We start from the raw sequence: 23086 nt of genomic DNA, 5'->3' as shown, positions 1-23086 counted from the left end.
TGCCGCCCTTCCGCTCCCTTCTGCCCTGGGCCCGCCGGCTGCACAGGCTTGGGATGGGTGGAGGCCCAGGCAGTGGAGTGTGAGCCCTGGACGGGTCTCCCTGCCGTGAGAGGACTGAGGGGTCCTGCTCGGGGCGGGTGGGCTCCCCAGGGGTGTCCTGGAGCGGGCCCGGGGCTGCTGGGCCTGGGGGAGCCTGGGGCCGGCACATGCCTGGCTGGGGGTCGGGGGCCGGACACGCAGCCCCGTCACCCTCTTCTCCAGATCTGGGAACAGTCAGCACAAAATGACCCCCGACCCCCCTCCTGCTCACACCAGCCAGAGAGCTGGGTGGTGCCCGGGAGCTGGCCGGTTCCCCAGAGCCAGTGCAGCCCCCAGCCCCGTGGGCACTGGGAGAGAACGGACCTTCGGGCTTCCTGTTACGGCTCCTGCCGCAGGCCCCCTGCTCGGAGGCACCTCTGTCCGGGTAGTTGCTGGGCCCCATGTGGGCCCCGATTCTCAACTCCCGCTCCTCTGGCTTCATTTCTGACCATCTCCAGGTCAGATCTGGCCTGGCCACGCCCACGAAAATCCCACCAGCGCCCGAGCCCTCGCGGCTCCTGGTTCTGACTCTGTGACCGGGGCTCCGGGGGCCGCTCCCCTCACCCCGATCAGAGCAGGAGCCCCCTGAGCGGGCCGGGTTTTACACGCGCCAGCACACCCTGCTCCTCCCGGGGCGGGCTGCGTCTATCCTTCTGAGCCAGAGCTGCTCCCCTGGGGCGGGCTGGTGGCTGGGGGCCGCAGGGGCTGGGGGGGCCCCGGCAGCAGGCCGTCTGGCCCCCGGGCCCTACCTGTCTGCATTTTGAAGTCTGATGCCCTTCATCTCTGCATTTCTGTCACCCGTGTACCTACGTGAAATTCTACTTTCTCTCCTTCAAAGGAGGTGGTGCTTCCCCAGAGGAGGCTCAGGGCCTTGGAACTCGGCCGTCAGCCCCACTGTGCTCGGGAAGGGAGACAGAAGAAGAGCGCGCCAGCTTACACAGAACTCAGCTGGGCACCGAGTCTGGGAGGTTGGCGCCGCAGAGCCATCTGCATCTGACTCGTCAAAAAGCAAAACGCAAGCCTCCGGTCTGAGCTCGTCCTGCGTTCAGAGCCCTCCAGACGCCGCAGGTGCCTTACGCTCCACTGACCGGTGACACACGGGCAGCACGTCCAGGCTCAGCCCTTCCAGCTACGGTCGTGGGCTTCATCAGGAAATATCCCCACCGATCTTGCCTCTGTCTGCTGACCTCTGGGGCTCGGGGAATCAACCCACTCACTGGCCCTCCTAAAAACCCACGCTTGGCCCACGTTTGAAGTCTGTGACAGCAGCCTCTTGGAGACAGCTGTTCCAAGGAGACTTCAAGGTCACACCGGTCGGCCTCTCTATCACTTTAGCCAAAGATTCCTAGAGCAGAAGCGGGTCCCACCAGACGGTCTGCTGCAGTGAAGCGGGCGTGGCCTAGTTTTCATGCCCCTCACAGGTAACTGTTGGGGTGATAGGAAATCCAGCCACTCTCTGGGTAATGAACCCAGCTTCACCGCTTACTGGGGCCTTGACTCAGAGCTGGAGGACAGCCTGGTGACTAGGAGGACCTCCCCGTCTCTAGCTATGTCACCTCTCCTTCCTCTTTCCCAGAGGCCTTGCCATGGCGCTCGTGGGTGCCCCGTGCGAACCCCACGACAGATTCAGGGTGGGGACGTCAGCCAGCGGAGTCCTCAGGACGTTTAACGGGAAATGTCCCTCGGGTCCGATTCTCTCCCAGTGGCTCATTAGACAGTCAAGGTCATGGTGAACCGCCACCCACAGGAAAGCTCTAGGATGGAAATGTCACACCAACAGCACTTGGCAGGCAAGGCGCACGGCAGACACGGGCAACATGCATCGGGGGCTGGCTTCCGAGATGCTGGGGGTCGGGTGGGGGAAGTGGGTATGTTAGAGGGGGTCACAGAAGCTGGGAGCGTGGTCTGGAGGCTCAGTCTTACCATAAAGGGAGAGCATTGGGTATGTTCAGCTGGCTTTAAAGAAAGGCAGACAGAGATGAGCTGTAATGAGTCTCCGAAGAAGACGCCCGGCATTCTAGGTCTTGGTAACACAGGAGCAATGCGGTGGCAGGAGAGGGCAACAGCGCCAAGTGGAGGGTACACGGCACAGGCCTGGCAGGGTCCGGGCGCTGCCAGAGTGGACTCCCACCCAGCGAGGACTCTGGGTGTTCCCCTGCCCGGAACCATCTCTGGCTACAGATTAACTACCAATTCACACCTGTTATCACGGAGGCGTTCCAGATTTTGAGGATGGAGGTTTTGTTTGTTTTGAATCAGCTGTGTGTCCTAAGGTAGCCTCCAGGGGCTGACACTGTACACGCTTACCCAGCACTGCCCGCTGAAGGCGAGAGACCTTGCCTGTGCCCAAGGCTGCGCTTTGCCCACGTGTATTTGAGCAAAGGAGACCGGGGCCAGTGGCCCCCCAGGTCCAGGGGAAGACTGAGGTTCAGTTACCCCCTCTATGGTGGGGCTAGCCCTCCAGCTGAGGCTCAGGGAGAAGGGCCTGCTGGCTCCTGATCTCCGGGTGTGGACCCTGGACACCGGCCTGAGATAAACGAGTGTGGATCTGTTTATTAAATTTGAAAGCCCTGCACACAATTTAGGACATTATTGTTAACACCCCGAGAAGCTGTTCTCAGGGGTCTGACTCTGGGCCCATTAGGGGGCAGGGGCCGAGGGGCCTGGCCTCAGGGGCGCATCCCACAGCAGCCCCGAGCTGCATCCGGGAAGGTGCCCTGCCCTGCGGCCCCGCACACAGAGCACAGCCGGGACAGGTCCCCGCCGCCTGAGCTGCCAACTGCTTCTAGAAGGTCACGACTTCACTCTCACCCTCCACTTTCAGAGAGTTGCTCCTGTTTCTGTTTTCAAGGTATAAACGAGGAGAACATGTAATGGGGTTTTTCAAGGACGGAAATGTGCACAACAGACACTTGCTTGCAGACTGAAAAGTACTTCTCTGGTAACAGATTTCTCAGCAAATTCCTTTCGTTCCCATTGCAAGTTGGGACGTGTCCTTTTCGGGGACTGGGGGAGACACGGGGTGAGGGAAAGGACGAGAAGGGACAGGACGCCTCTCTGGTTGTTTATGGAACAGTCTAGATCTGTCTCTGCTTCACGACGGGCTGCAGCTGCCAGGTCCACCCATGTGCCTGGACGGGGTGGGGTGTCTAGGATCTGGCCAGCGGGCTGAGAGAACACGGAGACAGACACGCACACGCACGCACACGCACGCACGGAGGAAGTTCCAGGCTGGTCAGGGGCTTGCGCCCCGGTGTTAACCTGTGAGGAGCCCCATGCCTCCCGGGCTTCAGTGGGGGAGGGGTGTGAGGTCCGCACAGAGGTGAGTCCACAGGCAGCGCTGGGCTCTAGGCCGAGCGCCCAGCAGGCTCTAGCTTTGGATGCACCCTGAAAACCACCGAAGGTGCCCATTACTTCCAAGAGCCCTGGGCAGATGACTGAAGGTCTTCTGGGTCAACCCCTTCCCGAATGGGACCAGAATGGGGGTGCTTTAGAGGACCCGCCTGGGTCACCTGGCCTGACCGAATTAACCCCCAACCGTGAAAAAATTAAAACTACTTATTTTACTGCTTAAACCTGCAGAATCCTTCATTTGGGCTTTTTAAATGTCTTACCTGTCGTTTTCTTGTTTTTAGCCTTTTATGCTCCCGTTTCAGACTCATTTCTGTAAGTCACATTTTACTCCAAGATTTACCTTTGGGTCTGTTCTAATCACCTTGGGCACATCGTATTATTTTAACACTATGTATTAATTCAGCAACGCTTTTGTTTTTGGCCGCGCTGTGCAGCTTGTGGGATCTTAGTTCCCGGACCAGGGATCGAACCCGGGCCCTCGGCAGTGAAAGCACCGCGTACTAACCACTGGGCCGCCGGGGAACTCCCCAGTAACCCTCAGGATCCATCCCTATGACAGGAGACGAGAAGGGCCGTGGAGAGAGGAAGGATGGGCCTCCGGGAACCCAGCGTCCAACGAGCCTCACTTGGGGAGAATGTGGAGACTCACGGGCTCGTTTTTTTCTTGGGCCTTGAGTCTTCCTCTTCAGAGGCTGCTTCTGACTTGCGGGGCAGGGTCACCTCTCAGCCGCTCATGTGCGCCTGTCCTCATGTGAGGAGCTGTGCTTACAAGGTCCACGGGCTGGAAAGTAACTATGCATCGTAACAAAGCCGGAAGGCAACCCAGAGTGATTCCTACAGGAGAGTGCAGGAAGGGGCCCGTCGCACAGCCCTGCCCACAGAGAACCACTGGCTGACGCACTGCTGCCCAAGGTCACCCCCAGATACCCAGGCGGCCAGGAGATGGGCGAGTGTGTCTGCCGATCGCTGTGACCCCCCAGAACGTCCTGAGGGACCACCGAGCGTCACTTCTACCTTCTGAGCTAAGTGCAGGATTAATGGGGAGCCCCGAGCGCTTGAGCTGCCCCCCTCGGATGCTTCCCCAGACTTGCTCCCGGTGACCCCGAGTTACCTTTTCGGTGCGGGGGAGTGGGGATCACCTACCCTGCACCCTGCCTGCCGCCAGCTCGTGTCCACGAGAGGGGAGCATGCAGCCCGTTTCTCAGCCGCCCATTCTGATCTTTGTTTTCTAATGATCTGGTCATTTTCAAGGGGTTAGGGTATCAGGGCAATTAACTTAATTTGCTCTTGCAGTTGGCAGGAATGAAATGAGATTATTCCTCCCCATGTGGGGCAAAGGTGGGACACTGTCAGAGAGGCCCCGGGCCAGCAGCAGGGACAGACCCTGCCCTCACCTGGGCACATGTATGTGGGTCACCTCGTATGGTTCAACCGACAAAGACCTGGGGTGGCTCTGGAAAACTGCCCTTCCGACCCAAGTTCAGGACCAGACGAGAAACACCACCTCAGTGGATGAAGCCTTTGTTTCCGGAATGTCCTCACTGTTCCTTTTCACTGGGGTGCTCTCTCTAGACCACCCGTGGGAGCCGAGGGGACTGAGGGGCACCGGAGCCTGCAAAGAGGGTTCTCCAGGATGGACGGATGCCAGAATCGGTGGGCGTTTCCCAGTTTACATCCCATTGTCTCTCTGGAGAACGGAGAGGTTGTTGGAAATCGCTCTTGACCACATAAAAAAGGGACGGCTTCCTCTCCCTTCTTCTCCTCTTTCCCGGACCCCCTTCTTGCATAGCTGGGAGGCGAGGGTTAGCGGGGAGGTAGGGCCAGGCGGTAGATTTCGATATCCTGACTACCTTCTAGGATGTTCTCCGTGATCGGCGGTTCGAGGGCACTTAAGAGCAGCTGTGTGCTGTGGCTGCGTCTCCTGGCCAGGCTGGCTTGGAAATGTGCAGATGACCTGCCTCCCTGCAGGCAAGGCTGAGTCCAAACAGGCCCTCGGACAAGGGCCCAATCCCAGTGGCTGCCGCTGAGACAACGGTTATGTATCGGTCACTGAACTTCCACATCTCTCTGAACCAAGTCAAAAGCAACAGCACGGGAATGTGTGGACCTTTTACTGGCTACCCTCCTACAGAAGCCTTGCTTGAAAAGACAGAAAACAAAAAACCCTTGTCCAGAACTCAGGGAGTGGATCTGGTATCAATTCCATCCCAAACCACCTGAAGATCTGGGTCCAGCTGCCATCCCCCCTCCGCCTGCCATCCCCCCTCCACCTGCCATCCCCCTTCCGCCTGCCATCCCCCTTCCACCTGCCATCCATCCTCCGCCTGCCATCCCCCCTCCGCCTGCCATCCCCCTTCCGCCTGCCATCCCCCTTCCGCCTGCCATCCACTCTCCGCCTGCCATCCCCCGCCACCAGCTCTGCTTCTCTACTCCAACTGTCTCTAATCTCATCTCGATTTGATCTGCAAGACAAGACGGTAGTTCAGCTGTGAGCATGTCATGGTGTCGTAGGGGGGGTCTGGGGGGTTGGGGCTTTGTTGGCGAGACCCCAGTTAGCCTAGGGTGGGAGGATAGATATGAGGCTGGTACACACAGAGAGAGCTGGGGAATACGGGAGTCAAGGGCTTCGAGAGACATCTGACGCTGCTGTCGTGGCCAGCAGCCAGCCGGCATACGTTCAGGGGTGGGGGTTCTCATTATCCTTCTAGCCCCTCTTCCAACCAGGAGAAACGCACATCCCGGGAACTGAGGTGTGGCCCCGCGGACGTGGAGGGGTTGGGAGGTGCTGACGGTCAGAGCCGCCAGGGGTGGCTGCAGGGAAGGAATTTTAGGGTCAAAGTAAAATCTGTTGTAAACTGCCAGCTCTCTAAGGTTGAATGAAGTGCTTTCTTGGGAGGGAGACGCAAGGTCCAAGTAAGCACGTGTCAACTGGGAGACACACAGCGGAGGGTCGGTGCCACAGATTTGAGGGCAAATGAAGGAAATACCGATGGTCAAAAGCAATTCTTAAGCCCAGTTTCCTTTTCGGTCCAGCACGAATGGAGGAATGGAATTGGGTTTGAGGAAGAGAAGAGCTGGGAAGGGGAAGGTGGGGGTTGTGAGGAAGGTGGAGGCAAGGACAGAAAAGGGCGGGGCGCAAGTGAAGGTCACCCCAAAGATGCGAGGGCGGAGGGTGGAAAGGCAGCCCCCCCCCACCATGGGCTTACATCTGTTTCTCCAAAGGAAAATTCCACCCAGAAGGGGAAGGAGATTCTAGCCAGAAAGGAGAAACTTTGTGGTCATAGGCACTCAGTTGAAATGCCCTTCTGAGCACCCTTGAGGGGTCTTTGGCCCCAAGGGGACTGGAGGAGAGGGGCAGAGCAGGCGTTGTGGGTGCTGAGCTGTGGTGACCGGCCTGTGCTGTCAGTCATGGTGCGGAGTGGCTGAGGCCTCAGGGGCTGCTCACTGCTCGCCTACAGCCCGACGGCTCCTCAGGGGCTGTTACCTGCCAGAGCTCACGCTGCACGGGACTGATTACAAAATCGCCAGGGCTGTCTTATCTTCCTTGGGAGGGACCGTCATTCAGACAGATAACCAACAACGGAACTCATGAAAAATAAATGAACGAAATCCGCTTGCCAGCAGCGCTCACAAAATCCCGTATGTGGGGGCAGAGGGGAGAGACAGAGACAGAGACAGGGACACAGAGAGAGACACACACACGTGGACGGACACGGTGAGCCTGAAGGATGGAGAAGAAAAAGAGAGAGAGAGACAGGGACAGAGACAGAGATAGGGATACAGAGAGAGACACACACACGTGGAAGGACACGGTGAGCCTGAAGGATGGAGAAGAGAGAGACAGAGACACAGAGAGAGACACACACACGTGGACGGACACAGTGAGCCTGAAGGATGGAGAAGAGAGAGACAGAGACACAGAGAGAGACACACACACGTGGACGGACACAGTGAGCCTGAAGGATGGAGAAGAAAAAGAGACAGAGACGGAGACAGAGACAGGGACACAGAGAGAGACACGCACACACATGGACGGACACGGTGAGCCTGAAGGATGGAGAAGAGAGAGAGACAGAGATGGAGACAGAGACAGGGACACAGAGAGAGACACACACACACACGGACGGACACAGTGAGCCTGAAGGATGGAGAAGAAAAAGAGAGAGTCAGAGACACAGAGAGAGACACACACACGTGGACGGACACAGTGAGCCTGAAGGATGGAGAAGAGAGACAGACTCAAGGAAATAAATCAGCGAGCAGCGGCTCTCAGGAAGCAGCGTTAGACAGTGAGTGCTTTTGGGGGCACCTGTCAGTGTTTTGGGGCCTGCTGAAATTAGCTCCCTCACTTCCCCCACGAGCTCAGGGAATATTCGAGGTCCCTCTGCTTTAGACGCTCTCTGGCAAACACCTCGGCAGCTGGCTCAGCTGGGGACAAGTAACACCCGCTGCCTGGATGGATGGCCGTCTGGCTGAACCAGGGCTGTGTCCTGACAGCATCCTTTAGTCCAGTCCTCCGATTTAAGGGAAAGGAGAGGGTTGTATGAGGACAGAAGAGGTGAGAATGAGGGAGGAAAGGAAAGAAAATTAGAGGATGGGAGGTGGAGGGGTCTCGGTCAGAAGGCGGAGGGCATGAGGGGCCCTGTTGGGTCCTGGCTGTCGCGACACCGGACAGCCTAACTCAGCTGGGAGAAAACCATTAGAAACGGGTTCCAGGGGCCTTTCGGGTCAGGCCTGCAGGACCCTCCTCCAGGCCACTGCTTCGGGACAGCCTGCGGTCCAGCACGCGGGCCTCGCTCTGCAGGCAGAGCCCGGGCTCTGCAAATGGCTCCCCACGCCCTGCTGGACTGCGGCTGGTCGGGGGGCCCCGGCTCACTGCTCAACCTCTCAGGGCCAACTTCCTCTCCAAGCAGAGGAGAAACTACCCTTTAGGACGACTGGGGGCCGGGCCCCCTCCTCACTCACATCCACGCTCCAGATACCACCTCTAGGTCGAGTCTTACCTTCATCCCTTTAAAGGCAGAGTTTCTTTTGGGGGTGGGCGGTACCGAGTCAGTACTGCCCTCGTGTGAACAAGGCACCTTGGTGGCTTCATTTGTTGGGGGCGTGGGAGTGGAGGTGGTGCTGCGAAGGGGAGGGACTGGAGCAGCGGGGGAGGGACCAGCAGAGGGAAACAGGTGGGGGGGATGGGGGCACAGGAAGGTGGCAAGGGTCACAGCTGCTCCACCTGCCTTGGCCTGACACCACCCGTGTTGACTTAACCGAGGCCCCGACGTGCGTCCCAGATGCTCCAGGCTGAGGCACGTCCCAGCCGTCCCACCTGCCCCCTCGCCCCCACCCCTTCTCCCCTCCGCCCGCTCTCTCCTCCGTCCAGAGGGCAGGGAAGGGGCTGCCCCACACTTCCTGAGCTCTTGTCCTCCAAGCCCCATGACCCAGGGCCCAGGCGTCCGAGCATCCCCTGGAGTCCTCAGGCCCGGAGAAGTTCGGCTGAGCCGCGCTGCCTGGGGTCCTGAGGCTGGGAGTGCCCTGCGCGGGGCCTGTGAGAGCAGGGTCACTGCCAGCCTGCCCGCGGTTTGGCTGAAGGGCTCATGGAAGTGCAGGAGTCAGTTCTCCCACAGGGATGGACTCGAATCCCGCTCTCGCCACTTGTTTGTTAGCTGCATGGCCTTGGCAAACCCTGAGCAAGCTCGGCCCCTCCCAGGGATGTGATGTGTGGTGGCCCTGGCCTGGCGCCCCCCTGAGGGCAGCACGCTGCCCCCCACCCCTGCCGAGCTCCTCACGAGACCCCAGCCGGGACCGCGTCACTTCACCCCGCCGTCCTGCTCGGCCGCTCTGCAGCCCTGCGCTAGTTCTCTGTCTGTGTCCACGCAAGTCCCCGTCCACTGAACCTGCCCGGAGGCCCTCGGCCGCGTCCTGTTCCCACCTGAGGGTCCCTGGGGCCTTCTCTCTGGAGAGTTTCCAGGTGATAATTTAGACGCCACGGCTCTCGGGTGGTCCACACGTGGGCCTGCCAGGCGGCGAGGGCGTCACTGTCAGAAGGCATCCAGTGCAGAGCCGGTGGGGGGCACTCTGGCCCACCTCAGGCCCCCGCCGCTGCACTCAAGGACGGCCAGCCCCAAGGCGGGTCACTGCTGTCAGTCCCGTGGCTGCCTCGTCCGCGACTGGGGACACGTGTGTCCGTGATGAGGGCTCCGGGCGTCCCAGCACTCCCTGTCGTGCAGGGGTGGGGAGGGGTAACTGGGGGCTGCCAGGGGCCACTTCTGACACCCCAGGAGCTTCCACTGACATCACAGGATAACGTCACTAGGTTTTCCTTCTGGAAAACAGAATTTCCAACTCAAGGGATAAAGGAGGAGCAGGGAGCTTCCTAGGGGACGTGGCGCTGACTGCACAGACGGAGGAGAAGGTAGCGCGTCCAGAGGGGATGGGGTGGCCGGGCCGCGGCCACGGACGCAGGATCCAGCGTGACTGCGGAGCCCCGGGCCTCCCCCGGCCACCTTGGAGGGTCCAAGGGCATCTCCCAGAGTGAGCCGGAGGCCAAGGTGGCCCCGAGCACGGAGGCCCCAGCTCAGCCCCCCATTTCTCCTCTTCCCTCAGCTGTTCACCTGTCCTGGCCTGGAATACCGTCGCTGGGCTGCTGATTCCACGTCTGACCGCAGACCGGGTGTCTGTTGTCCACCTGACATCACCGCTGGGCAGTCGAGTACACAGCCCCCCACCCCCCCGAGCCTCGTCCTCTTCGTGCAAACGGGCCTTGCCTCCCACCCTCCTGCCGACGCCGGGACCCCACGGCTCCCTGGGAGCCCTCCTCCTCTGGCGCCCACATCCAGGCTGTCAGGAGAGGCCGTGGGTCCTGCTCGCAGAGCACGCTGAGAATCTGACCGTTTTCACCACGTCTGCTGCAACTCCGTCCCCTCCCACCTGGATGGCTGCGTCCGCCTTCCAAATGGTGGAGGGCTTTGCCCTTGACTCCCGCAGGGGGTCCCCGGACCACGGACACCTCTTCTCAAAGGTGCCCGAGTCTCCGCCTCCCGCTCAGGCGAAGGCCCAAAGCTGCTCTCCTCCCTGACCACCGCACCCTGCGTGTCCTGCCGGAAAGCTCCTCTCCCGGGATCCGCAAAGGCATCGCCTCACTTCCCTCAGGTCTTCGCTTTCTTCAAATTCCCCTCCTCAGTACAGCTCGTCTTAAAGAGAACGGCACCAGCCTCCACGGCTCCCTGCTCCTCCGACCCCCTCCCTTGGCACTTCTCGGCTCTCCACCTACTGCACCATTTCCTTATTTTCTGTGTCCGAACATCTCCCAGCCTTAGGACACCAGCTCCCAAGGATGGGCTTTTGTTTGGCCCATAATGGATCCCAGGTGCCCGGCACCAGAAGGGGAGGCTCCAGCCACGGTGGAAGGAAGGGACAATTGTTACTGGCGTCGCTGGGGAATCCACTTCCCGAGGCAGGGCACCAGAGCCTAGCAGAGGCAGGAAGATGGAGCTGTTTGAGGGGAGATGACTCTGAACGTGGGGAATATCTGGAGGGCGGCTGGGATGCACACAGCAGTTGGGGAGGGAAACGAGAGCTGGTCTCTGTAGGTTAATTGTCAAAGATGACGAGTTACAGGTGGAGAGCCTCAGGGATCCCTCTGACACTGGAATGGAACGTTTATCTGCAAAAGGAGGTCTTGTGACAACAGTAAGACTAGAAAATTCGGGGAGGCCTGGAGCTGAACTCTTGGCCCAGTGAGCGTCCAGACCCATAACCTGCCTATGGCCAGAAGGCAGAACCATACGGTGGAGGGTCCTGCCTCTGAGAAGAAGCGTTGTTGTCCCTATAACTTGTCCCACAATCCTGGCTACCGTCGGGGTGCAGGGCCATGTCCGTGCTTGTGGGACAGGCCCATCTTGGCTTGAGTCGTGGGCAGTGGTCAGTGAGCTTGCTTTGATCCGGCTGGACCCACTGACCAAGAGTTCGAGTGTATCCGGGAACGAGGGCTGTGACATCTGTGCTTGGCTCGTGTGTCAGCAGGGGCGTTGGAAAGATCGTCCTTTGCTTGGGTGCCACGGTCTCTCCCCTTTAACAGCGCTGTACAGTTTTTAAATTTTTATTTATTTTTTTGTCTGCATTGGGTCTTCGTTGCTGCACGCGGGCTTTCTCTAATTGCGGAGAGCGGGGGCTACTCTTTGTTGCTGTGCGTGGGCTTCTCATTGCAGTGGCTTCTCTTGTTGTGGAGCATGGGCTCTAGGTGCACAGGCTTCAGTAGTTGTGGCACACGGGCTCAGTAGTTGTGGCACGCGGGCTCAGTAGTTGTGGCACACGGGCTTAGTTGCTCTGCGGCACGTGGGATCTTCCCGGACCAGGGCTCAAACCCGTGTCCCTGCATCGGCAGGCGGATTCTCAACCACCGCGCCACCAGGGAAGTCCCAACAGTGCCGTACAGTTTACGGCCGGTTTTTAAATGGATGCTCTTAGTTGAGCTTCAAAACCCAGCCCCGTAAATCACCATGTTCCTCGGATCGGTGGGGGCTGGCGGGGAGGGAGAAGCAGGACTCAAGCACTTGATCTGACCCTGGTCCAGCCTTCTCCTCCAGCCCCTGCCTGGGATGATGACGCAGGTGTCCTTTCTGGATGTGTGGGAGGGGGTGGGAAACAGTCGGGGCCGAGTGGTGGGTCTCTGGACACCTCCTCTGCTCTGCGTCACACACGCTGTCCCCGTCTTTATCTCCAGACAACCCTTCGTGTGACTTTTCACAAACTCCTCAATCTGAAGAGTGAAGAGCATCTCCATGTGGGCGAAGAATACTGGGAGGAATTGGAGGGGCTTCCCAACTGGAAGCGGGGACGGGCCGATAACTTCTCGTTTAGAAAATAAAAAACCTCCTGTGGTTATTTAAAGATGCAGACTATGGAACGTAAGGGCTGAACAAATCCTGGCCGGCAGGAGTCTGCGAGAAGAGGCTGTGAGATGTACGTGTTCATCAGAAGGCGTCATGGACTGAACAGACAAGAATGCTGGTCCCCCGCCCCGGGAGGCCTGGGCTCCAGCCGAGGGGCAGCAAAGGCACTGGCACGCTCCATCCTCACCTGTGCATCGGCAAACGGGGATGGTCATTCGCGTCTGTCAAGCTCAAGCTCACGGCACACAGGCTGGGCGCCGAGGCGAGTTGTAAATGGAAACTGTTGTACAAATGGAGGGTCTGTATGTGACTCCACGTGCCGTTCCTGGCGTCTTGCACCACCCCCAATTCCAACAGTCACTTTCTGGGGTAGAAATTTTATACGCTAGAATGTTTTCCCTTCGTCTTTGTTTTTCTTTAAAAATAGCAGTGATTTGAAAGATAACGGCCGGCTGAGCAATGGCGTGGACCTGGCCAACAGTGAGCACCCCAGAGGACCCTGGGACTGAGGTGGGTCCTCTGCACCCAGGGAGCTGCCTGCTGGCACCCTCCTGTGGGTCCCTGCCATCGGCCCCAAGTCCCCTGGCATGGTTCCCCACAGGGCCCCACCCTCCAGACGCAGGCTCATCCTGCCCTTCCCTGGTCTCCCCCGAGGGCCCCTCGGTCCGAGCACAGGCGCTGGCCGGTGGATACTTGTAGGTAGGGACGTGACAGCTCCTGGGATACAACTTGGGGTCCATCCAGCCACTTGGGGGGGGCAGTGCCAAGGGAGAGGAGGCATGGAGTCTGAGTGGGGAGCTTGGTTTCCTTGTGTTCCAATGATTCAATGGCAGAGGTCAAGGGAGTGTACACACACACGCACACACACACACACACACACACACAGACACCCCGCAAGACAAAGACGACTTTGGGGGATCCCCGGGACAGAGGGGCAATCGAATCTATGCTACGGGGCGAGCAGGGAGGGGGCCAGGTTGACGGGGGGACACAGGGAAAGCAGAACAGCCTCCTCCCAACGTCCACCCGCTCGAAGGGGGCAGACAGGACTTCTGATCAGCGGCAGCAGGACATATGATAACATCAGTTCAACCGACTGGCAGCCGACTATGGGGTGGAGGGGGCAGGTGAGGACAAGGGCGGGGGACGGTGGCGGCCGTGGGGTGCTTCTGACACCTTAGATCAGAACTCTAGAGCAACTGCTCCGCGCTCTTATTCAGTGGTTCAGTGCATCGACATTTGTGCAAACATTACCAAGTCTCTTAATCAAGGAAAAATCCTGACGGAAAACTAAACCACACATGTTAAAAACCAACCGCAAGAGGGCTTGCTTATAGATAACGAGAGAAGATTGAACATGCTGGGGAGCAGAGGGACGTGTGCAGGGGCCAGAGGGACTGTCTAGGAGGGGCAGCTCCCGGGGGCAGGTGCAGGAGGTCTTGGAGCCGGGGTGGTGGTGGTGAGGGAAGAACCAGGCAGGGGCAAGGCTGGTCCTCTGGGGCAGGTTCACCTGGGGCCAGGTGCTCCCACAGCAAGTTGCAGGGGCGGGGGCGGAGGAGCCCTCTCCAGAAAAGAGGGGTGCGGGCTGTTCTCTCCCGCCTCTCAGTGGAAGGGCTGTTTTAGCGTGGATACGATGGGCTGACAGTGCCGGCCAAGTGCGAGCCTTCACCCGTGGTCCTCGGGAGAGCTCGTTTCCCAGATGCTGGGAGTGGGAAGGGGCCGCGCTGGCAGCTGCCCGGCGGTTGTAAACACCCTTCCACCGTCTCACTCTGGGATCCCAGGGCTGCATCCTCCTAGACAGTGTGTGTCATGCTAGGCCAATTGCAAAGGGGGAAGGAAAGGATGCAGCGATCAAAACTCAGAAGGAAAGGGGGCCTAGCTCGTTCCAAACGTTAAAGAAAAAAGAATAAAAACATTTCGAAGTAAAGCAACGAGAAAGAAAATCCTTTCAACCAATTTAAACAAACAAACCAGAATAACTTAGTGGGAATAAGGAGTTGGGAGGAAGCGGCAAGGAGAGAGCAATGGGGTAAGCGCGGGGCAGGCGCGGCGTCGCAGGGCGGGACGCCGGTACTTACGTTTACCTCGGTGATGGCTATGTCAACAATGCTACCAACAACAATCAAGGCGTCAAATGTGTTCCATGCATCACAGAAATAGTGCTGCATGGGGCAGAGGGGCCAAGGGAGGGAGAGAGGAGGAAGAACCAACAACAAAGAAAAACAAAACAAAAGGAAGAGGAAAATGAAAAAAAAAAGCATGAAAGAAAGGAGAGAAGAGGAAAAAAATGAGAAAAGAAAGAGGTTATGTGGGCATACTGGACCCTCTTACCACTCCACAGTTCTGGAGGTGCACACCTGGCACCCGGCGCTCGCCGAGCCTGACAAAAGCCGGGTTAGTCGGGGTGGGGGGGCCGGGCGGGGGTCCTGGAGGAGGAGAAGCCCCGGCCGCCCCTTGTCCGGCCCGGCAGAGTGGGGACAGTGCGGGGGCTCACGTCCCCCAGGACGGCGGCAGGTGCAAGAGAAGGCATGACTGGCGGGGGTAAAACAGGAAAACCAAACAATAAACCGGAGGAGGTGAAGAGGGAGGGACACGGAGGCGTCCTGGGCAGAAGCATACTCACATTCGTCTCACTGAGAATGACGTCAATTACGCTGCCAATTACGATGAGGCAGTCAAAGACATTCCAGGGGTCACTAAAGTAGCCCTACACGGGGCGGCAGGACGGGAGTGAAAAGGAAGGTCAGACAGACAAGAACAGAGCACCGCCGTCGGGCCGCACCGTCGCTGCCGAGTCCGAGCGGGGCGGGGGTCCTCCCCCTCCAGACCCAGCCCCCTCGCCGCCCGTCCTACTTCCCCAGCCCCTCCCAGGTCTCCAGCGCCTCCTAGGAGGCCTGCCTGCAGGGAGGGAGGGAGGGAGGGAAGAGGGGCGGGGGCCCTCGCGAGGTGGTCTGGGAATTAGCAAGCGGCCATGGGTGTGGTCCAGGCACAGCCAGGCCCTCTGGGCTCAGGGGTGAGCCGTGTGACGCTCGTGATAGTGAGGGGACCGTGGCATCAGAGCAGCATCTACAAGGTCACCCTCGTGGCAGCCCTGGACGGGCATCCAGCCCTGGACAGAGGCGTTCCTCCCTGAAAGGGGACGGAGGCCAGGTCAGTCCCAAGGTTTGGTAACGTGGGAGGTGACCCTAGACCGGCTCTCGGGGCGGGGGTGTCTCTGAAGCACCGCCGTTCTGACTCAGGAATCTGCTGAAGCCGTCCCCGCGAGAATGAGGTTCTCACAGCCTTTCCTGCAGGCTGCGTGGGGGTCTGGGGGCTGTCGTGTCTAGGGGGAGCCATCAGGATGCTGACCCCCCTCCTTTGTCCTGCACACATGGCTTTTGTTCGTTTTACACCATATTTGGGGAAGGGAATGGAAGAATGTTTTCCAAAGACTTTTTTCAAAGTTCGTGGACAACTGGTCAACCAAGGGCTGTCCTGTTCCTGTGAGGGTTCTTGGAGTCCTGGGTGGGCAGGCTCTCTGCAAAGAGAGGGCGGGTTCTTAGGTCTGGACCACTGCCTCTCAGAGTGCAGGGGAAAGGGAGCAATGCTCTGTGACACACGGATGTTCAGGAGCCCCGGGAACCACACAGCTGTCCTCCCCAGGGGTGGAGTGGGGAGGACCCAGCACCGAGGGCATCTATCTTTCCGTAAGAAAGGACATCTGCCCCTTTGGTTCTTCAAGGGATGCCCCAGCCTCTGATCCACGAGGTGGGGCTTCCGGGAGATGCGCTTCTGAGGTTGGCGAGGAGGTAAGAAAGCATCGGGCTGGCCTCTGGTCTCCCCGGTCCCTCTCCCTGGCCCTCCTGGGGCGGCCAACTCTCGCTCTCTATTTCTGAGTCCCAGGAGGCTGTGCTCTCCCATTCCTTCCCGACTCTCTCCAGCTCCCTGACCACTCCACCCGCACCCCCCTTCCTAGCCGTGCCCCCTCTCAGATGGATCACAAGACATGCTGTCCCAGGGCTGTTATTCTTAGTGTGGAGGTCAGGTCACAGGGAAAGGGACCTCTCGGTTCCCAGGACTTTCTGCCAAAAAAAAAAGCAGAAATGCCACTGTGGAGACTCTGGACAGCCCAGTGGGGAGCAGAGGTCGGCCAGGGCGTGGGTGAGGTGAGAGTCACTTGAAACCCTTTCTGGCTTCCCAGAGTATTTTTCTGAATATCCCGGAGCCTTTGGGGGCACCGAGAGGCTTCTCTCTCCCATTCGAGTCACGTGCTGTGAGCGGGAAAGAACCGACCCCCTCCAGGGTCCTCCCATGGCATCACAGGGCACGTGGAGAGCGCTGGTTTCGAGGGCAAAGAGTGAAGACCCCGTGCAAACGACAAATATGCATGTGCTTTGACATCAGGTTTTGGAAAACACTGGGGGACTATCTCTAGAGAGGAAAACCATCTTTGTGGGTAGAGCTGTTTCGGGAGGGAAGGGGAGGGGGTGCCCAGGAAGAGAAAGGGGGGAAGCAGGAACCAGAGGAGAGTCCAGGACGCCCAGCATCCAGCCTAGAAAACGCAGTGGCAAATCGTTATTCGGGTCTGGGGGGCGAGAGGAGGAGAGAGGTCGGGGGGTGTCTCGGCGCTCAAGGAGAGGGGAGGGGCTGGCATCTGTTTGTTCACCACAGGGACCTGGAACAGACGGGTGAGTTGGCCTCGGTCCACAGCGCGGATGAGGGGAGAGACAGAAAGGGAGATGGCAGGCAGAAGCGAGGCAGACGAGAGGTTAACAGCTGGCGAGCTCCGGAAAGAGCCTGGCCCCCAGGGACCCGGCAACCCTCACCCGCCCCACGCACCGCCTGTCATCCCCACTCTTGCGCTCCTCTGTGTTTGTGCACAGGACGGGCAGGCCCGCCCCAGTGCTCTGCGGCCGGCGGCTTCCGAGGGGGTGCCTGGCCTCACCCGCCCCCTTGCCCTCCACCGGCTGTGCTGCTGGCGCGTTTGGTTGGCCCCTCTGTCCTGTGGGCCCGGGGCCAGGGCCTCCACTGGCCGCAGAGCCCCACCAATTCCCGCCCGGAGGAGGTTTACACACGGCCCACGGTGCGGGGGGTGACAGGGTCCCTTTAAGAGGCAGCTTCCCCCTGCCCTGTCCACCCCCTTCCTGCCCCGTCAACCCTCCAAGGTGGACCATGAACACAGTTTCAGATCCAGCTGTCAGCGCCTCCTCCCAGCCGTCCACACCCATCCCAGAAACACGCTGACACCCTCCAGGGGGCTCGACAGGTTGCCAAGGGACACACCTGGCCAATTCCCCAAGTGGGCAGGGCCCGGGAGGAAGGTTGCCCCCTGTTGTCAGTGCAAGAGCTGTGTCCTCTCTCTCCGTCACACACACGCACACACACACACCTGTTGTCACCCATCTCCTCGACTGCTGGAAACCATGGGTGACATGGGTTTGGGGAGTATGATGGAGGAAATAGAATGGGAAAACAATCATAGACTTGTTTTCTCGAAATCAGGCTGACCTCCAGGTCATACCTGTCACTCGTTCTTTCTCTGGTAGAAGTCAGGGATAGCGAAAGGGGCTCTGGGCTCTCCCTGAAGTGGTGAACCAAACCTCTCAATGTCCAGATCCTCAGAGCCAGGCAGGGCTGCCCACGCAGGGGCGGACGGCGTTTTGGGGGAAGACTTTCTCTCACCATCTCTAACCCTGCAGGGTAAGCGGGTCCCCAGCCTCAGGAGGTCTCGTGCGTGTCCCCCTGGGCTGAAAGGCAAGCGCCCCGCTGGGAATAATCCCTTCTCCGGAGGGCGCCGACCCTCTGCTCACCGGCTGCCACGGCAGAAGAGACGTGGACCAAATCGATCCTACGTTCAGCACAACGTGATTAGGAAAGGACGCTGCTGCCCCAGCAGCCACTATGCATTTCACCTGCATGAGAACCTTGGATTTTCCTCTCTTGGATTATCTGTGCCCTGACTCACTCCACCCCTGGAGCTGTTCCGAGTCGGAAGAGGCGGTGTGGTGGTTAAGGGTGTGACCCGCAGAGGCAGGTGTCTGGGTTCGAGTCCTCCCTCTGCCACTTACTGGCTGGGTGACCTTGAGCAGATAACCGCACCTCTCTGTGCCCATTTCCCCCTATGACATGGCGACCTGTGGGTTATGGTAGGAATGACACAAGTGAAGGGCCTGTGCCTGTAGGAAGCCCAGTGAGTTCCAGCGACTGCCACGGTTGCTGGAGCTGGTCCGTCCCCTTCTAGGGAGGCCAGACGCACAGGGTCAGCTTTGGGGGTGGGACTGAGCAGTGGGGAAGGCAAGGCTCAGGAATGTGGAAGGAGGAGGAGGAACGTGAAGGTTCCAGAATCCCAAGCTCCCTTCAGTGGGTCTCATCTTGAATCCTAGTGAGGACTGCCTGTCCTGAGATTCTCGGATGAAACCAGCATCACTTTGAGATTGATGACCGTAAGTAAGCTGTCCTGGCTAGATTCTGTCAAACTCAGGTTCACACAGATAGCTAACTGCCAGGTTCCTAGAAACCACTATTCCTCCCAGGGAGACCCAGGCCCCTTTTGCTCTGGCTGGACGGCTGGGAGGAGAGGAGTGGGCTGCCAGGCGGGCCCACATCCTGTCTCTGGTCCCGAGAGCAGGGCTACTGCTGGGAGGTCCAGGCACACGCCCTGGCCCTGAATTCGGGACTCTCAGCCCCTTCCCCGCCCAGAGCGGAGTCAACACAAGCTTTAAAACAGGACGGTGGTGAGAGGGGTCCACAGGAGTCTACACACCTGGGACTGCTGCCATTGCTGGCTTTCTTCTCTTCTCCATCCCCTCCTGTGCGGCTTCCTTATCTACCTCTGACGGGTCCAGCAGAGAGAAGGCAAGGAACACAGAGGAGGTGACCGCACGCTCTTCCTGGTGGGGAAGCTGACTGGACTTTGTCCGGGCCTCTGCCCCAAGACTGTTCCCTTCCAGGGACACATGGGGCCCCAGAGATCGACGTGGCGGGGTGGGGGGCGGCCCTGGGTGGAGGCTGGACGTGGAGCTGCTGGAAGCAGAAAGGGACACCTGGGGGAGGCGGGGCCTAAAATGGAGTGGGCAGACGGCGTGTGCTTGGCCAGGGAAGGGGGCCCAGCCGAGTAAGGGCCCTGCTGGCGTGAGCTGGGAGGCTGTGCCTGGTTCTGGGTCGTGGGACGGGGCGATGGGAGGTGGTGGGTGCAGCCGGCGGCTGGGTGTCGCCACACAGAGATAATATAAACTGTATGACGTTAGGGTGTCGTTCAGACGTCACAGTAATTGAGGAAATCACTGGCATCTAGTGGGGCGGCATGGCTGGTGGACAGCTGTCCCCGGCCCCTGGCAGCTCCCACCCTGTGACGCGCCCCTTCAGAAGCCCTGGAGCCCCCCGGCAGAGACAGCCCGGGACGGGGGCGGGCGGGGCAAAGGGCAGCAGCAGACAGGGGCCGGGGTCAAGGAGACCCCGGGCGGGTGGTGGCGATGGGGCCACACTCCAGTAGTTAGAGGAGTGCACACTTCGAAGTGGACATCTGCTCTCGTTTCTCCTTTGGAATTAAGCTTTTTTCTCCCCAGGAAGGTTTCAAAGGCCCTCGGTCATTTATCTCACCAAGATGTAACGGGTGCTTCTGGGTGCCTGGAAGTACACAGATGTGGGCAGAGCATGAACCCGACCTGACCTGCCGCCTCCCACGGGGGTGAGGGGACAGGGGTCGGCTGGGCCCCTTTGGGGCCTGGGGAGGGTTTCCTCCGCCCCAGTTGGCACCTGGGTCCACGGCAGGACCCCGCTGCAGGATCGTCCAGGATGAGGGTTCAAGGGGATATGCCTCGGGCGCGGGCAAGGCCGTCTGACACGTGGCAATGTCCGCAGGCACCCCACTTCAAAGGGACACGGGGGGTCCCCTGGAGGCGGGAAGGGGATGCAGAGGACAGCAGCCTTGGTGGGAGTGAGGCGCCATCTGCCCACCTGGAATCTTCTCCCGGCCCATCCCGCAGACTACGCCCCAGGGGGAGTCCCCCAAACCTGACCTGACCATCCCATCCTTGCCCCCCACCCTTCCCGACGCAAGCCACCTAATGGGCCGGCCCCTCCTTAGCCCCAGGGGGCGTGGCCCACCGCACCCCTGCTGCCTTCACCTGTGCCCACTCTAGAGAACCTGCCCTCAGCTCTGGAGATGCGTCACCAGGCCTGGCCCCTCCTGTGTCAAACAGAGTGACGGCCAGCCTCCAGGGGAGGGGAGGCGGGCCCAGCTCACGCAGCCTTGCCGGGACTGTTCCTGCCACCATCGTCTGGGTCTTGGCCCTGCTAGCAGCCCTCCCCCTCCCCTCCCACAGGTCCAGGCTGGCGGGTCTGGACACCACTGCTCACAGCGCAGGGGGCTCATCCCCTCCCAGTGGCTCTCACGTGGCCGTGTCACCCAGCGTGAATCATCTCCACATTAAGCGATGAAACACAACAGCTGCCCTGCCCTCCCCACAAGGGGCCTTTCCACGAGTGCGGGGGTCACTTTTGATCATACCGACTTCAACGCCCCCTGCCCATCTGGCAGACCACCAGTAAAGGGGGTGCGGGGAGCTAAACACAGACTTTTCCCATTATAACTTAGGAATTATAGACATATATATATATATTTACATTATGTGTATAGCTGTGAGTTTCCTATACATAAAGATTTAGATTTTCTCTGAATTTTATTTAAGGAAAATCAAGGAAGTAGTGCTAAGTATTTATTGCCAAAAGGGAGTTTTGGTTCTACAGTGATTGAAGGCCACCAGCCTGAAAGAATGTCTAAGTTTCCGTGCAATTTCCGAAAAGGAAATATTCTTGCTGTCTCTCGGTGTTTTTAGAGTTGAACTTTCCATGTCGGAAGGAAATAGAAGGAGACGTTCACATTTCTAGTGGTAGTTTGAGCTGCGCTGAACCTTGGCCGCTAACCGGCCACCGAGTCCCAGTTTCTGCTAAACGTTACCTACTTGCTCCTCAAGTAAACGATCCATAAATGCTCTTTCAGGACAAGCAGGGCCACTCTCCCCGGGGCAGACCCGGCCCGCACACCGTGGGGTCTGCCCCCTGCAGATTTCCCAAACGCCCAATGGAATGGTGCTGGGGGCCTCTGGGAGGTGATTAGGCCATGAGGGTGGAGCCCTCAGGAACGGGACTGGGGTCCTTGAACAGGGGACCCCACAGAGCTCCCTCGCTCCTTCCGCCTGCAAGGACATAGCTGTGAGCCGGACGGGGCCCCCTTCATTGAACGTGGCCCTGTGCTCCTATCGGGGACCCCCAGACTCCAGACCGTGCGAAGTACATTTCTGCAGTTTGTCCTGGCAGCCGGGCAGACTGAGATGGCCATGACCCCACTCAGGTCCAGCTAAGCCAGCCTCCCCACATTACCGAGGAACGGACGCGGAAAGAACGGACGCGGAAAGAACAGCCCTACCTGCCCTCCCTGCTCGTTCGAGGTGATGCTGAGGGGGGAGGTGGGCTTCCTGCTCTGTCTCCAGAATTTCGTCTGTCGGTAGGATCTGGGGGCAGGGGATGATCGAGCAAGAAATAAAGTAAACTTCGTTTTGTAAGAAATAAAGCCTCACAAAAAGCTTTGCCCCTTGCAGAAACGTCCGCTTGACTTAAGACTGTTGGGAGGGGAATTAGGGCGAGTGGTACAGCTGGATCCAGAGGTAAAGCTGGAGAGGAAGCAGATTTTAGCTGCAATGTGGTATCTGGTGAAGACAAAGCCAGTTTCTAGTAGTTTCAGCTTTCAAGACAGGAGACGGAATGGCCCTGGCTGGCATCCTCTCCTTCCGGTCACCCCCCTTTCTCCTCCATCTCCTGGTCCTTTACTGGCTCTAAGGAAAGGGTCCTGACGTTCTCTCAGTAGCTCAGGGAAGACTCCCTCCCAGGACCCCAGCCTGACTGCTCCTGCCTACGGGGTCTTCCCGGCACTTGGAAGAGCCCGGCCCTGGTTCCTCTCGCCCCATCTGCCCAGGCTGCCCCGACGGAGCCTACCCTTTGGTGTGGTCCCCGCTGGCCTTCTTCAGGGGGACAGAGGGCAAAGCTGATTTTGGACGTTAAGGAACATCATAGCCTAAACTTGAGTCCCGCTTGAGCGGGAAGGCAGGCAGGGCTCGGCTGTGCAGATGGGTCCCTTCCCTCGTCAGACGGTCACCTGCTGGGGGGCTCGCCCTGCTTCTCCACCCGCCTGGCCCCTCTCCCGGAGCGGGAGCGGCTCGCTCACCGGGCACAAGGAAACACCAGAGACAGCGGGTCCAGCCTCGGAAGCCCCCTCCCCATCTGCTGGGGCAGGGGTGACCCTGGGGAGCCCCAAGCTGGCTGGAGGTTGTGCTCATGTGAGAAAGGCTGTTACTAAAGTGGAAGCAGATGCTGGGTCTTCAAGGAAAGAAGGTTCTGGATGTGGACAAAGCTGAGGACAGACGGTTGAACTGACCCCCCCCCCCCACCCATCCTGGCCCCTTCTGCCAGTCCAGCCCTCATCTGTCCCTCTGCCATGGCCCAGGGAAGGAGTCAGCTGGTGATGACTCTTCCTACCTTGACCGTTCACCCCGGAAATCTGTACCGTGTCTCGGGCAACAGTCCTTCCCAAGACAGAAAACCGTCCTAAGGATGGCAGAGGGGACTTTATTCTGGGGGCACCAGGGGCCGGGACCCTCACGCACAAGCACAGTCAGGAATGAGGGGAAGGCTGCCTTCGCGCTCGGCAAGGCCAAGGCCGTCCATACTCTCAGCTCAGACTTTCTGGCCGAGCACGTCAGCCTGGTGCTGGCCACTGAACCGCCTGCCTCGGC

At 59.3% G+C, this 23086-nt stretch overlaps 1 protein-coding gene across 1 annotated transcript in view; it reads right to left on the bottom strand.

The window, feature by feature from the left end:
- The window catches only part of CACNA1C (calcium voltage-gated channel subunit alpha1 C), a 465996-nt gene that overhangs the window by 30352 nt on the left and 412558 nt on the right, over positions 1 to 23086 (bottom strand). Inside the window, 2 exon segments of the mRNA XM_032644404.1 lie at positions 2002 to 2034; positions 14402 to 14479. Coding sequence (XP_032500295.1) covers positions 2002 to 2034; positions 14402 to 14479 — 111 coding nt within the window.

This window comes from Phocoena sinus, chromosome 10 (assembly GCF_008692025.1).
Source record: "Phocoena sinus isolate mPhoSin1 chromosome 10, mPhoSin1.pri, whole genome shotgun sequence".
Taxonomy (NCBI): domain Eukaryota; kingdom Metazoa; phylum Chordata; class Mammalia; order Artiodactyla; family Phocoenidae; genus Phocoena; species Phocoena sinus.
The sequence above is the reverse complement of the archived record's forward strand: the minus strand, read 5'-3'. Positions and strand labels throughout refer to the sequence as shown.